We start from the raw sequence: 13,248 nt of genomic DNA, 5'->3' as shown, positions 1-13,248 counted from the left end.
TGGATACCGGTAGCCTTGCTAGAAGACCCCTCATTCTGTGTCAGTTTTGTGTGGCAGCCTAAAAAGGCCGCTTGATTTGTAGTCAGTGCACAGACCCTGAAAAAAACCCATGAGGAGTCCTGCCAGCCAATAACTGAAAGGATGCTTTGTGTAAGTGATCAGTGTCTGAGGTGGACAGAGGCTCCCCCATGCTCCAAAGATGGCCTCTCTAGCCCAGCAACTTGGTGGTACTGAGTCCATGGGGATTCCTCCCTAAGAGGAGATCATCTTGGGATCCCAGACTCATGTAGCAACTTAAGCTCTGTTCTTCCTGCCCTTGCTTCTGGCAGTCTGCCTCCAAATGCCTGTCAGTGAGGTCCATTCAAGGCTGTATCTATGCATGTGAGAGAGACAGTAAGTAAAAGAGAGAATATGAACATGAACAGACCAACCAACCAACAAACTGGAGGCATTGTCATTCTTCTCATGCTCCTGAGAATGATGTAGCCTACGCCCAAAACTCTGCTGCTCATTTTCGAATTCCTCCTGCCTCAGCCTCCTAAGTTACCGGGATTACGCTTCCCCATTTTTTTGTTTTTTTGAGTCAAACTCTCACTCTGTCATGCAGGCTGGAGTGCGGTGGCATGATCGCGGTGCACCGTAGCCTCTACCTCCTGGGCTCAGGCGATCCTTCTACCTAAGCCTCCCGAGTAGCTGGAACTACAGGCATGCGCTATCATACCTGGCATATTATTTTGCTGTTTTGTAGAGACGAGGTCTTGCCATGTTGCCCAGGCTGGTCCTAAACTCCTGGGCTCAAGCAGTGCCCTCGCCCTTGGTCTCCCTAAGTGCTAGGATTACAGGCGTGAACCACAGCATGCCTACAGACCCCATTTTTAATACTTCCTAAGGAGCTGGCATTTTAAAAATGTTATCTGTTATTAATGAGTTTTCTAAGCACATGACTTTGACTCTTGTTTAGGTAAATAAGACCATTTTCATTTAAGTACTGCTTTTTATGAAGGAAAATAATGAAATGGGTGTTGAAGAACTTCCTGAGGTCTCACACACACGTGTGACCCTGGAGAAAGGCAGCGCTGGCATGGGTGTGGAGGTCTGGCCTGAATCTAAACATCTCCATCTTAGGCCGCATCTCCTCAGGAGAGAAGCAGAGAGGGTGGCCACAGCTTGCCCGTCTCAGAGGTGACACCCGTTCCCTCTGCCCCCCCACATTTCAGTGATGCTGGTTTTCTCATACTGGCTTCCCTTTTGCCAGGTTAAAACCCTCCTTATGTCCTATTTGCTCTAATTCCTTTGAATATAGTCCATTATAAATAATATACATGTAAAAGACATTGCAAGACTTTCCAGAGAGTGTCTACCAAATAAGACAATGTAACCTAACAAATATTTTCTTCCATTTTATTTTGGAAGCCTCCAGGAAAGGGGCAGTGCAGAGGGCAGGCTGTGGGCCTCAAAGAGTCTGCTGGGGTTGGAAGATAGCAGAGTGCGCCTCCTGCGCGTAGTTTGTCCAAAGGCATGTTTACTCCCAAAAGGAACAAAAATGTGAACCCCGTCAAGGACTTGACCTCAGACTCACTGCTTTTACCTCTGGTATTTGGAGGAGAAAAAAACCCAAGGAAATGTTTCCATTCAGCTGAAAGAAAGCATTTTCCAGACCTACCTCGTATCTTAAATGCCTCATCACCACACTCAGGCCAGTGGCACTAGTGGTTTGTGTGTTATCCCTTGCATTCAAGGAGCTTTGCAGCCCTGAAAGGTTTATAGCACAGAAAGGTTTATTCAGGCCACATCCACAAAGGGACAGGCAGGCTCCCAAAGCATCAGGCTTTGTAGACAAGTGCATCCCTGCCTGATTCCCAGAGACTCTTGTCCCCTGGGATAGGTCAGGTGAGCAGAAAATCTAAATCAGTGATTCGAAAGCTGTTTACCACACAGTTTTCTGCATGGGCCCCCTGCATGTACAACACACAGATTTTAAGAATTCTTCCTCCCTGCCCTTACCTGACTGAAATCATTCATTCTTTTTGCATCAAAGAAGATAATAAAACAGAATTTAGAATTTTTTTAAAGAGAGTTTGTCTTCCCTTTCTGTCTCCTCCCCCATCTTTTATCTCTCTTCTCATTCCTACTCCTAAACAACTTAAGAGAACCTTCCAAAGGGGACTCGTTGTGTGGCTTTGCTTTCATTCTCAGAGACACAGCAGCATTTTTTCATGTGGTCCTTTATTTTTCCAGGTAGTTATTATGGAGTGGAAGGAATAGACTATCTGTTTCTGTATTGATGGAGCACGTTCAGTTGTTATGTACATTTGTCTCTGAGGCCTGCTAATGCCATTTGAGTTTCTAAAATCCTTATTTTTGCAAATCCATTTGTGCCCTGGATTTAGCTCCCGATTACAGGATTAGCAGAGATTATGGGGTCTGTCTGATGTCCTCTCCAAGCTTTCTATCAGATTTATGGCTATGAATTGAGAAATTTGCACATTGGTAGCATGGAAACTAGAGGCAGATGTGGGCCAATGGCAGAGGAAAAAAAAAAAAAGAAGTTCCTCTGAGAACTGGAGTGGCAGCCAGGCTCGGTGGCTCAGCCTATAATCCCGCACTTTGGGAGGCTGAGGTGAGTGGATTGCCTGAGCCCGCGGGTTCGAGACCCGTCTGGGCAACTTGGCGAGACCTCATCTCTACAATAAATCAAAAACTAGCCGGGCGCCATAGCGCGCGCCTGTAGTTCCGGCTACTTGAAAGGCTGAGGCAGAAGGATCGCCGGAGCCCGGTAGCTCGAGGCTGTGGTGGCTGGTAGCGGCCACTGCACTCCAGTCTGGGCGACAGAGTGAGACTCCAACTCAAAAAAAAAAAAAAGAAGAAGAAGAACTAGAGTGGCATCAATCCTGATATTTGGATCAGAACCAGCTAAGACCCTAAAAACGTCAACTTTCTGCCTCTCTTGAATTCAGAGCTGTGCTGAACGGCCTCTTCCCTCCTTTCTGGACTAACTTTCCAGGGACCCTTGACTCCGCCTTCTCCCCACCCCAGTGACTGCACCTAGAATGGAATTCTGAGCCATGCTCAAGCCCTCTGGGTGGCATCCTTTGCTAAGAGCTCTCCTGTCATCAGCAGTCCCTATGGCCTCTATCCTGTCAATTCTCATTAGACAGCTCTTCTGCGCTGCATTGAGGAGCCTGAGAGGCTGAAAAAAGGGACAGAGATGGGCTTGGGGCACAGAGCAAACCCTGCCACTCCTACCCTGTGACAAGCAATATTAGGGGATCCAGCCTGCTAGTTCTGTTACAGAGGTGGAGAAAGACATATGTAACTATGGTAAAGACTCATGTGTTTCTTTAGGGTATAGATGTTTTATGCTGTAAGAGTAGACCATTCAGGCAGCTTAAATAATCAGTCCCCAAGTAGGGCAGCTCCAGGGTGGGTTGATTTAACTGAGATGCAGCCCCTTATCTGTCAGGCACCTTGGTCCTTTCCATGTTTCTGCTCTACCATTCTCTCCCTGTGACCACAAGGCCTTTCTTGGCTACAAGATGGTTGCCATAGCTCCAGGCATTGCATGCCCACACCAGGTCTCCAGGGCAGGAAGAGTATTGTTTCTTATTTTGTGTCTTTTTGTTGTTGTTGTTGTTTTTAAGCAAAATAATCCTTACTCTGACGTCTTTCAGCAGTCTTCCTTTTACATCTTATTACCCAGACCTGGATGACTGTGCCCACTCCTAAACCAATATGGGAGACCAGGAAGGGAACTCTCCTTCCTCACCTCAGTGATCGGCTGAGACTAGGGATTTGTAGTGACCATGAAGAAAAAGTTACATCTTTATTTTTATTAACCTCTAATTAAATTAGGATTTTTTTGAATATGAATGTTAGCAACAAATCAAGGTAAATTAATATATGACTTTATCACCAATAGAAATAAAAAAATTTTCATATAACACTATAATAATTGTAGGAATTTCAAAATATTGTTTATTCTTATCACTACTTTGAGTGTATAGCAGTTATTAGACCTGCTGCTAGATCTTGTTATTTAGTGTGTTAATAAAAAATATGTATTTATTTGCTGATTTTGGTGAATATTTAAAACTATTTTGATAACTCTAGTTATTAAAGATAATTCTGTGAAGGGGTCCACAGGCTTTCCTCAACTGCCAGAGGAGTCTGTGGCGTGAAAAAATAACCTGGATCAGGCAGCATTTTCCTGAGTCACAAACAACAGCATATGGTACAGACCTGCCAGCAGGGAGAAGTTAGAAAGCGCTGTCGATTGGACAGCCTGTGGACCTCTCCACAGCGAATACCCGTGGACTCAGGCAGCCCAAGTGCCACCGAGGGGTCCCTTCCCTACTATTGCCCAGCTACATGTAACAGCAGGAGCTTCCAAACTTCAGATATTTTTAGGCCATATTTATGCATTTGCCAAAGCAGGTAACCGCCTACATTATTACTTTTTAAATATTTTTCCTGAAATCACTCCTTTCTGAGATAATTTTTTTCTTTAAATAGAGAAGTATCACCTACCATAAAAGAAAGGAATCCTTAAAAAGTGGACTCTGCAGCTGGGCTCGGTGGCTGAGCCTGTAATCCCGCGCTTTGGGAGGCTGAGGTGAGTGGATTGCCTGAGCCCACAGGTTCAAGACTCACCTGGGCAACTTGGCGAGACCTCATCTCTACAATAAATCAAAAAATCAGCCGGGCGTGGTAGCGCATACCTGTAATTCCGGCTACTTGGAAGGCTGAGGCAGAAGGATCGCCAGAGCCCATCAGGTCAAGGCTGCGGTGGCCGGGAGCAGCCACTGCACTCCAGTCTGGGTGACAGAGTGAGACTCCAACTCAAAAAAACAAAAAACTGAACTCTGGCCGGGCTCAGTGCCTCAGCCTATAATCCCGCACTTTGGGAGGCTGAGGTGAGTGGATTGTCTGAGACTGCGGGTTCGTGACCCGCCTGGGCAACTTGGTGAGACCTCATCTCTACAATAAATCAAAAAATTAGCCGGGTATGGTAGTGTGCACCTGTAGTTCCAGCTACTTGGAAGGCTGGGGCGGAAGGATCGCCAGAGCCCAGCAGGTCAAGGCTGCAGTGGCCAAGAGCGGCCACTGCACTCCAGTCTGAATGACAGAGTGAGACTCCAACTCAAAAAAAAAAACAAAACTGAACTCTAGCTAAATCCTATTTGCCTGCAGGGTCTCTGCCCCCTTCTCTCGAGAGCTTGTTTGGAGGTTCTAGCAAGGGAGTACAGCTACTCATATAGACTTGACCAAAGAATGGTCCTACTCTAACGAGGATAGTCATCCTCTTCAACCGAGCATGCAGCTTCGGGAGGGACACACATGGAGCAGTGAGGGAGGAAGGAGACACCCGCCTAGCCAGCCAGATCAACCTGGTGATCAATGGGGTGACAGATGTCACAGCCAGATCACCCTCACATCCTGCCCCCTTTTGTTAAAGAGTTGTTCAAGACACATTAGCTGCAAACTGAGGCTTCTCTTTGACAGAATCAGAGTTGAAGGATAATTGAAAAGGGAGTAACTCCATTCATGGTGTTCGTTTTGTGCCCTGTCACTGATCCATCTAAAATAATTCTAAGCCGGGCTTGGTGGCTCAGCCTGTAATCCCGCACCTTGGGAGGCTGAGGTGAGTGGATTGCCTGAGCCCGCGGGTTCGAGACCCGCCTGGCAACTTGGTGAGACCTCATCTCTACAATAAATCAAAAAATTAGCGGGTGTGGTAGCACACGCCTGTAGTTCCAGCTACTTGGAAGGCTGAGGCGGAAGGATCGCTGGAGCCCAGCAGGTCGAGGCTGCGGTGGCCGGGAGTGGCCACTGCACTCCAGTCTGGGCGACAGAGTGAGACTCCAACTAAAAAAAAAAATTAATTAATTAAAATAAAATAAAATAATTCTATCCCTGGGGAGAAGTAGGTTTAAGATAAGCCTCCTTGTTTTACAGACTTCCAAGGGAATGGGGTTATTATGACTTGTTTGTTTAGTTGGAGTCTCACTCTGTCTCACCCTGTGGCTCTGGCTAGAGTACAGGAGCATGTTCACAGCTCACTGCATTCTCGACCTCCTGGGCCCACGTGATCTTTCCACCTCAGCCTTCCAAGTAGCTGGGACTGCAGGTGTGTACTACCAAACCCAGCTTTTTTTTTTTTTTTTTTTTTTTTTTTTTTATAGAGGTGAGGTCTCACTACGTTACCTACGCTGGTCTCAAACTCCTGGGCTAAAGCAGTCTTCCCTCCTCTGCCTCCCATGGTGTTGGGTCCACAGGCATGAGCTACCACACTGGCCATACTGACTTATTTTTTATGAGCATGTGTCATCTCTTAACGATCATTAACTGCATCTTCTATGAGCTCACCAACCACGTTTCAACAACTGATTCTTGAATTTAGTCTGGGCAGACTTCAGGCTCTATTCCCTATAGTTGTCAGGATTCCCCATCTTTCGTTTTTTATTTTCTGCTCCTTTCTTTTCTCATCTTTTAAAGCTTGGACTAGCATTTGCCTAGCTCCATCCTAACAGCTACTCTTCTGTTCTCTTTGGTCAGCAGAACATACAGACTATAATCCAGCAAACTGCTGGTTAATTGATCAGGCTTGATGTTATTCAGGAGGACTTGAAAAGGGAAGACAGCCTTGGACCCTGTAGCTGAAGAGGCAGCCCCTCTCGGCACAGCCCAAAGTACAAAAAGAGGCGAACTAGATGAGCACAGCCCTAAAAGTCAGGCAACAGTGCTATGCCCAGGCAGTTGAGGCTGTGGTCCCAGCAGGTCAGAGACATGGGTGAGGATGGACCTGAACTTGCAACTTCAAAACATGGCGCCAAGGATTTGGAATTGGGGTGTGTGAGAGCTGCAAGGATGTGCAGCGATCTCATCCCATCTGCATTCTGAAGAGGAGGTACATAGAACCAGAGAAGTGAAGTGTCTTACCTTAAAGTCACCCTGGCATAACAGAGTGGCATGGCTAAGATCCGCCCTAACCATTAAGATCTCTCTTGGGGGAAATGTAGGACCTTCTTGTCCTTCTGCCCAGTGTCAGCATCCCTCTGAGGTCCTTCTCCCACCTTCTCCTGTGCTCTTCTTCTCTTCTCTTGTCACTTGGCCATGTTTCTCCTCTTCTTCCTTGTATTGTTCTTCCTCTCTTTTCTTCTCACCAAAGTCCACGAGGACCAGAGCAGCACAGCATGTCAAAGTCCCTCATCCTTGCCTGTAGCTCTGCTGCTCCTGAGCCCTGTCCTCTGCTTCCTTCAGCCTTGGGCTCAAATGGCAGGAGAGGATGTCCTTTGGGTAGTAAATCTTTGTGCCCTGGGAACTTCCCTTTATTTATTTATTCATTTATTTAATTTTTTTTTTTTTTTTTTTAGTTAGGGTCTTTTTTGCCCAGGCTGGAGTGCAGTGACGTGATCATGGCTCACCACAACCTCCAACTCCTGGGTTCCAGTGATCCTCCTGCCTCAGCCTCCCAAGTAGCTGGGACTACAGGCACATGCTATATGCCCAGCTAATTTATTTATTTATTTATTTATTTATTTATTTTTTATTTATTGTAGAAATGATGTCTCACTATGTTGCCTAGGCTGATCTGGAACTCCTGGACTCATTCAAGCAATTCTCCTGCCTTACCCTCCCAAAGTGCTGACACCACAGACTTGAGCCACCATGATGGGCCTGGACCTTCCTTTATGTAACGCTGCTGCTTATAGGCATCCTTCCTGATAAAAAAGATGTGAAGGAAACTGCCCAGCAGAGTCTGGAGGGTGTCTTTCCCTCTCCTCTGTCTCCTCTCCCAAAGGTTCTCGTCACCAAGTACAGTGGGATGTGAGGTCTGCATTTCTCTACTTCCCCATTTCTGTCTGGACCTCAGAGACGGCAAGAGGCTGAAGCACTAGGGGCCGGGAGACCACAGCTGCAGTTGCCAGGCCTAGAATTAGAACTGGCAGTGATCCTTTTTCATTCGGGAAACTCTGTTGAGAAGGCTGACACATACTGACTATGCTTTGCACAGTTTCTCCTCGAGCTCTCTGAGTTGTGTGCGTGTTTACACGTCGAGTATGCTTGTGGGCATGTTTGTATGTGAGAGTGTACTTCCATGCCAGAGTGAGCCTCATTCGTGACATCTCCACTGAGCCACTTTTTTTAATGGTTTGAAACGACAAATGTTATTGTCTTTGAGCTAAGTGGCTCAATTAGCACTGATGGAAAGAGTGGGATGAACTGGGGAAACACACAGCCTGTTTGGTAACAACCTTGGGAGCAGAGGGAGAGGGAAGGTGCTACCCCTGAAACAGCTTCTCAGTGGTGCCTGGCCACCTGCATAGCTAGGGAGAGCGCCACCGGGAGTTTTTGTTTTGGAGCATGACAGAGCAGAAAGCTATCAGGAGAGGGGCCACATCCAGTTCTCAAGTGAGTTCTCAGGTGATGCAGGGCGTACGTGTATCATTTCTGCTGCTGTAAGAGAGCTTCAGTTCTCCAAATCAAACATTCACCACTCCTAATGTGCCTGCTCTAGCCTCTGGCTCAGTGCAGCATGCTTTCAGTCAGCACAGAGAATGCACTCTCTGGTGAGCAGCTCCTCCCAGCTTTTGTCTGTCCGTCTTTCTGTCTGCCAAAGAGCAGGCCACTGGAGAAGGGTAGCAGCATTGCAGGGCCTCTCAGAGCTCCTTCTGAGCAGCCTAGGCTATTTGGGGCTGCAGGCATCACAGGAGTGGAGTGCAGCCAGAGTCTTTCCCCTCAAGGTCTGCCATCTGTCTACCCTCCTCATTCCTCTTTCTTTGCAACCCTTACAGGAGCAAAAGCAGCATTTCAACCCGCAGGTTTCCTTCCTACTCTTTCCTTTTCACCCAGGTCTGAGTTTCTCCACGTTGTTTGGACCTCGATGACTGGCTGGTATTCTCTGTCAAGTCCCCCAGAAGGCTTGCTCTTTTTAAATTTAAAAAAAAATTTTTTGCCGGGCTCGGTGGCTCAGCCTGTAATCCCGCGCCTTTGGGATTGCCTGAGCCCGTGGGTTCGAGACCCGCCTGGGCAACGAGACCTCATCTCTACAATCAATCAAAAAATCAGCCGGGCATGGTAGCACATGCGTGTAATTCCGGCTACTTGGAAGGCTGAGGCGGAAGGATCGCCGGAACCCAGCAGGTTGAGGCTGCGGTGGCCGGGAACGGCCACTGCACTCCAGTCTGGGTGACAAGAGTGAGACTCCAACTCAAAAAAACAAAACAAATAAACAAAATTTTTTTAATGCTCTTTTCACCCTGGATAAAAGAAACAGGGCCCTGCTTCTCCATGCTGTTATCTCCAGCCCTCTTTTCCTCTGGCCCTCCTCTCTTAACTGCTCATCACCCCAATCTGCACCCACCCCTCCAAGGCCTTCCAGTGAGGATTTTTCCTCTTTAGGTGCAGCCTGACTCAGAGCGTGCCGGCACCCTCCTCCTTGCCTTTCCCCTCAGAGCCACCATGATTCTAAGAACATCCAGCTCCCCACCCCAACCACCAGCTCCCACCAACAGGAGTCTAGTGCAGTGTCAGTGCAGCAGGAGGCACTGTGCAGTGTGGACTTCAGAGTCAAAAGCCTTCTTTTGAATTCTGGCCTGTCACCTGCTTGGCCTTAGACCTAAGGCATTTACTTTTTTAACCTTCAGATATTGTATCCATAAAATGGGGATGATAACAATAAGTAGAATTATGGGAGGAAACTGGCCGGAGTGCCCCAGTGTGTTCAGGAAGGGATAGGACAGTGAGAAGCAGCATGAAGCTGAAGAAGATTCTGAGCTGATAGCTTAGAATCATCACATGAAAGCTTGACTGGAACTGGGAGGCTGAGGGAAGTACACAAAGGAGAGGCTTCCCCAAGAGCACTGCATTTCAAATCAAAAAGAAGTGACCTGGGGACATTCTTTTTCCTAGGCAGGGAGCCTCAGAGGCTGCATGATGGCTTCTATCTGGTTTTCCTAAGAAGGCTGAACCTGGTGTGCGTATGTGTGGAGAGGCGGAACTAACAGGCCATGGCATGGAGGGCTCAGTTTACCTAGTTCTCCCTTTTCTTTTTCGCCTCCCTCATTTTAGCATGTGAAGAGTTTTTCTGTTTGAATGCCCCTTTGGAAATGAAGAATTTTTACAAAAGCCACTGTTTCCTGGCCATCTTAATTCCATTTTTACATCATTTGTAGATGTAGTGTGATTAGCGTGTCCCATCCCTTGCCTCTTTGCCCAAGACAGCCCGCGCTTACAGCATTGACTCTGATTCTGACAAAAGCCCCTGCAAGTTCTGCCTTCACTGATTTGAACATTTCAGTTACTGCAGCAAGAGTGCCTCACTGCCTGAACTGTCCAGAAAGAGGACCTTCTTGCCATGTGAAGCCTAGGGATCTGGACCTCAAATGAATCTCCGGTGTCCCTGCTGCCCGGCAGCTTTGCCATTGGAACAATCAATGAGAAAAGCCACTTAGCCTCAAGTTTCCAGCTGATTCCTTGGCCCTCCTTCTCACAACTTTCTCCTGGCCTTTGGGCCCAAATCCCTCTTCCATTTATCTTGTCACCTGCAAATCCACTCTCTGTGCTTCTGCCAAGATCCTCCTCTGCATTCCCACAGCCATCTACTTGTGGCCCAACCAGCCTTCTTCAGAACATCTTCGCCCTTATTTGAGAGGACCATTGTTCCCAGAAGAAAGGCAGAGCTGCTAAGGTGAGCCGTATCAGTCCTCCTGAGTTGAGGAGCCTCGTTTCCTAGTTAGTCCTAAACTCGCCTCTGCCACGTCTCCATTTTGAGCATAGACTCCACTAAATCCATCTCTGGGCCTGCCTGTGTGAGTGGCAGTAGCTTTACTTGCATGAAAACCTCACATTCAATACCGGGAAAGGAGGTGATCAGGGTTCCTGACCTAGTGTTTCTGTGCTTCTGCCCCATGTGCTTCGCCTCCGGGACTTCCTGCAGGTTCCCAGTGTGGAGAGTTTCCTTAATCAACAGTGTTCGGCCGGGCTCAGTGGCTCAGCCTGTAATCTCAGCACTTTGGGAGACCGAGGCGAGAGGATTGCCTGTGCCCGCGGGTTCGAGACCTGCCCAGGCAACTTGGCAAGACCTCATCTCTACAACAAATCAAAAACTAGCCGGGCGTGGTAGCGCACGCCTGTAGTTCCGGCTACTTGGAAGGCTGAGGCAGAAGGATCACCAGAGCCCAGCAGTTTGAGGCTGCAGTGGCTGGGAGCGTGCCACTGCACTCCAGTCTGGGCGACAGAGTGAGACTCCAACTCAAAAAAAAAAAAGCATCAACAGTGTTCAACAGATTCTTACACGTGGGGCATCTTAGAGCTGATGCACTAGGTTGTTTCTGCCCCTGGGACCACCCTTCCGAAGACCTAGGCAGAGGCACATTTAAGATGAACAAAACGAATGTCTGTTACAACAGAAAATCAAGGTTCAAAAGTGTAGAGAGAGATGTGCAGCATCTTACAATGTGAAATGTAATTTACCGGTTGTAACAAATGCCAAGTCCTGTGTTTAAGTTTAAAAATCAGTTACACAGTTACAAGATGAAGGTGACCTAGCTTGACAGCAATTTATTTGAAAATTACCCCAGGGGGTTTTGTTTACTACAAACGGTAAGCTAACAACGGTGTGAAATGACTGATAAAAATTGTATTAATAGAGAAATAGTATAGATTGAAGGAGATAATTACTCTGCACAACCTAAACACATCTGCAATATTGTGTTCAGTTCTGAGCATTACGTTTTTAGGGGGTTCTTGATAAATGGAGGGGCAAATAGGAAGGCACCTGGGTGGTGCAGAATATGGGATCCAGATCCAGTGAGTAACAAAATCACTAGGGATGGAAAAAAAAGGAGAGAGCAGACATTAATAACATCCACGGTCGTCATGCGGAAGGAGGCCAGGGACGAACACTTTTTATGTGCTTCTGTTGCTAAATGCCAGTCATTTGAAGAGTCTTCTCATTTTGTCAAGCAGCCTCTGAGCTAAGGGATGTATGGTCTCAGAGAGTTTTCCAAAAGTCACCCACTGATAAATAAAAAAGGATCAAATTTGTTCCAAATGGCTCCAGAATTCAAAACTTAGACCAGTAGGAAGAAGTTCAGGCTGGAGGGTTTTCACTTGAAACTGGACTTTCCTAACATCAAAACAGGCTCTTCTTGAAGCAGATAGTTGATGGAGCTGGTATCAGAAGAGTGAGGAGAACATCTGCCCTGGGGAGGGAGATGCAGGTGGCCTTTGGTTCAGGTGAGGCACTCGGGAATTCCCTAGGTTTTCTCAGGGCAGTGGTGGGCACAGGGGGCCACTGGGCAGGACAGGAAGACTCAAGCTGCCAACAGTCCTTTGTTCCACCCGAGCTTACAGACTGCAAGCCATGTGTGTCTGGCAGGATCCTAGTGGCCCTACTTGCTGGTCTTCAGCTGTCTGAACAAGCTCCCAGCCTGGCAGCTTGTCCGTCAAAACTGGGTCTATGTCTCCTCCCCGTTTTTTTTTTTTTTTTTGAGTTGGAGTCTCACTCTGTCACCCAGACTGGAATGCAGTGGCATGCTCCCGGCCACCGCAGCCTCGACCTGCTGGGGTCTGGCGATCTGTCTGCCTCAGCCTTCCAAGTAGCCAGAACTACAGGCGGCTAATTTTTGATTTATTGTAGAGATGAGGTCTCGCCAAGTTGCCTGGGCGGATCTCAAACCCTCAGGCTCAGGCAATCCTCTCACCTTGGCCTCCCAAAGTGCTGGGATTACAGGCTGAGCCACAAGCCTGGCCAAAGAGACTCACTTTAAAGCAAGGAAGTATATGACCATAGGGTGTGCTGGTCTCATCACATGCCATACTGTCCAGAAGCTGCCCGCTTGATAGATTAGTAGGATAGCTTGTTGTTAGCACAGCTGAGGCACCAACGTGGACAAAATAACCTGTAAGGCTGAGGCATCATCCTCCAGCGTGCAATATACACCCTAGATCAATGGCCATCATATAGTGTGGTGTGTCCTTAAGTAAAATATATGGGTATGGAAAACAAGGAGTGGAAGTAGAAGCAGCTTCACATTCCCAATTAGGGAAACTGTGTCTCCTATCCCAAATCAGGGATCTGAGAGTTTAGATGTTCTGGTTCCCAAAAGGGGAATATTTCCACCAGTGAACACACCAAGAGTCTCATTAAAATGTAAGCTGAGCTGGGCTCGGTGGCTCAGCCTGTAATCCCATGCCTTGGGAGGCCGAGGTGAGTGGATTGCCTGAGCCCGCAGGTTCGAGACC

General features: G+C 47.6%; 1 protein-coding gene across 1 annotated transcript in view; it reads left to right on the top strand.

The window, feature by feature from the left end:
* Positions 1–232: 232 nt before the first annotated feature.
* The window catches only part of LOC103255001 (staphylococcal nuclease domain-containing protein 1), a 53,476-nt gene continuing 40,460 nt past the window's right edge, over positions 233–13,248 (top strand). Inside the window, exon 1 of the mRNA XM_008052980.2 lies at positions 233–393. Coding sequence (XP_008051171.2) covers positions 376–393 — 18 coding nt within the window. The 5' untranslated portion in view covers positions 233–375. The remainder of the gene's footprint in view (positions 394–13,248) is intronic.

This window comes from Carlito syrichta, unplaced genomic scaffold (assembly GCF_000164805.1).
Source record: "Carlito syrichta isolate Samal-C Ts95f unplaced genomic scaffold, Tarsius_syrichta-2.0.1 Scaffold72620, whole genome shotgun sequence".
NCBI classification, from domain to species: Eukaryota; Metazoa; Chordata; class Mammalia; order Primates; family Tarsiidae; genus Carlito; species Carlito syrichta.
This window is presented reverse-complemented; position numbering and strand designations above follow the sequence as displayed.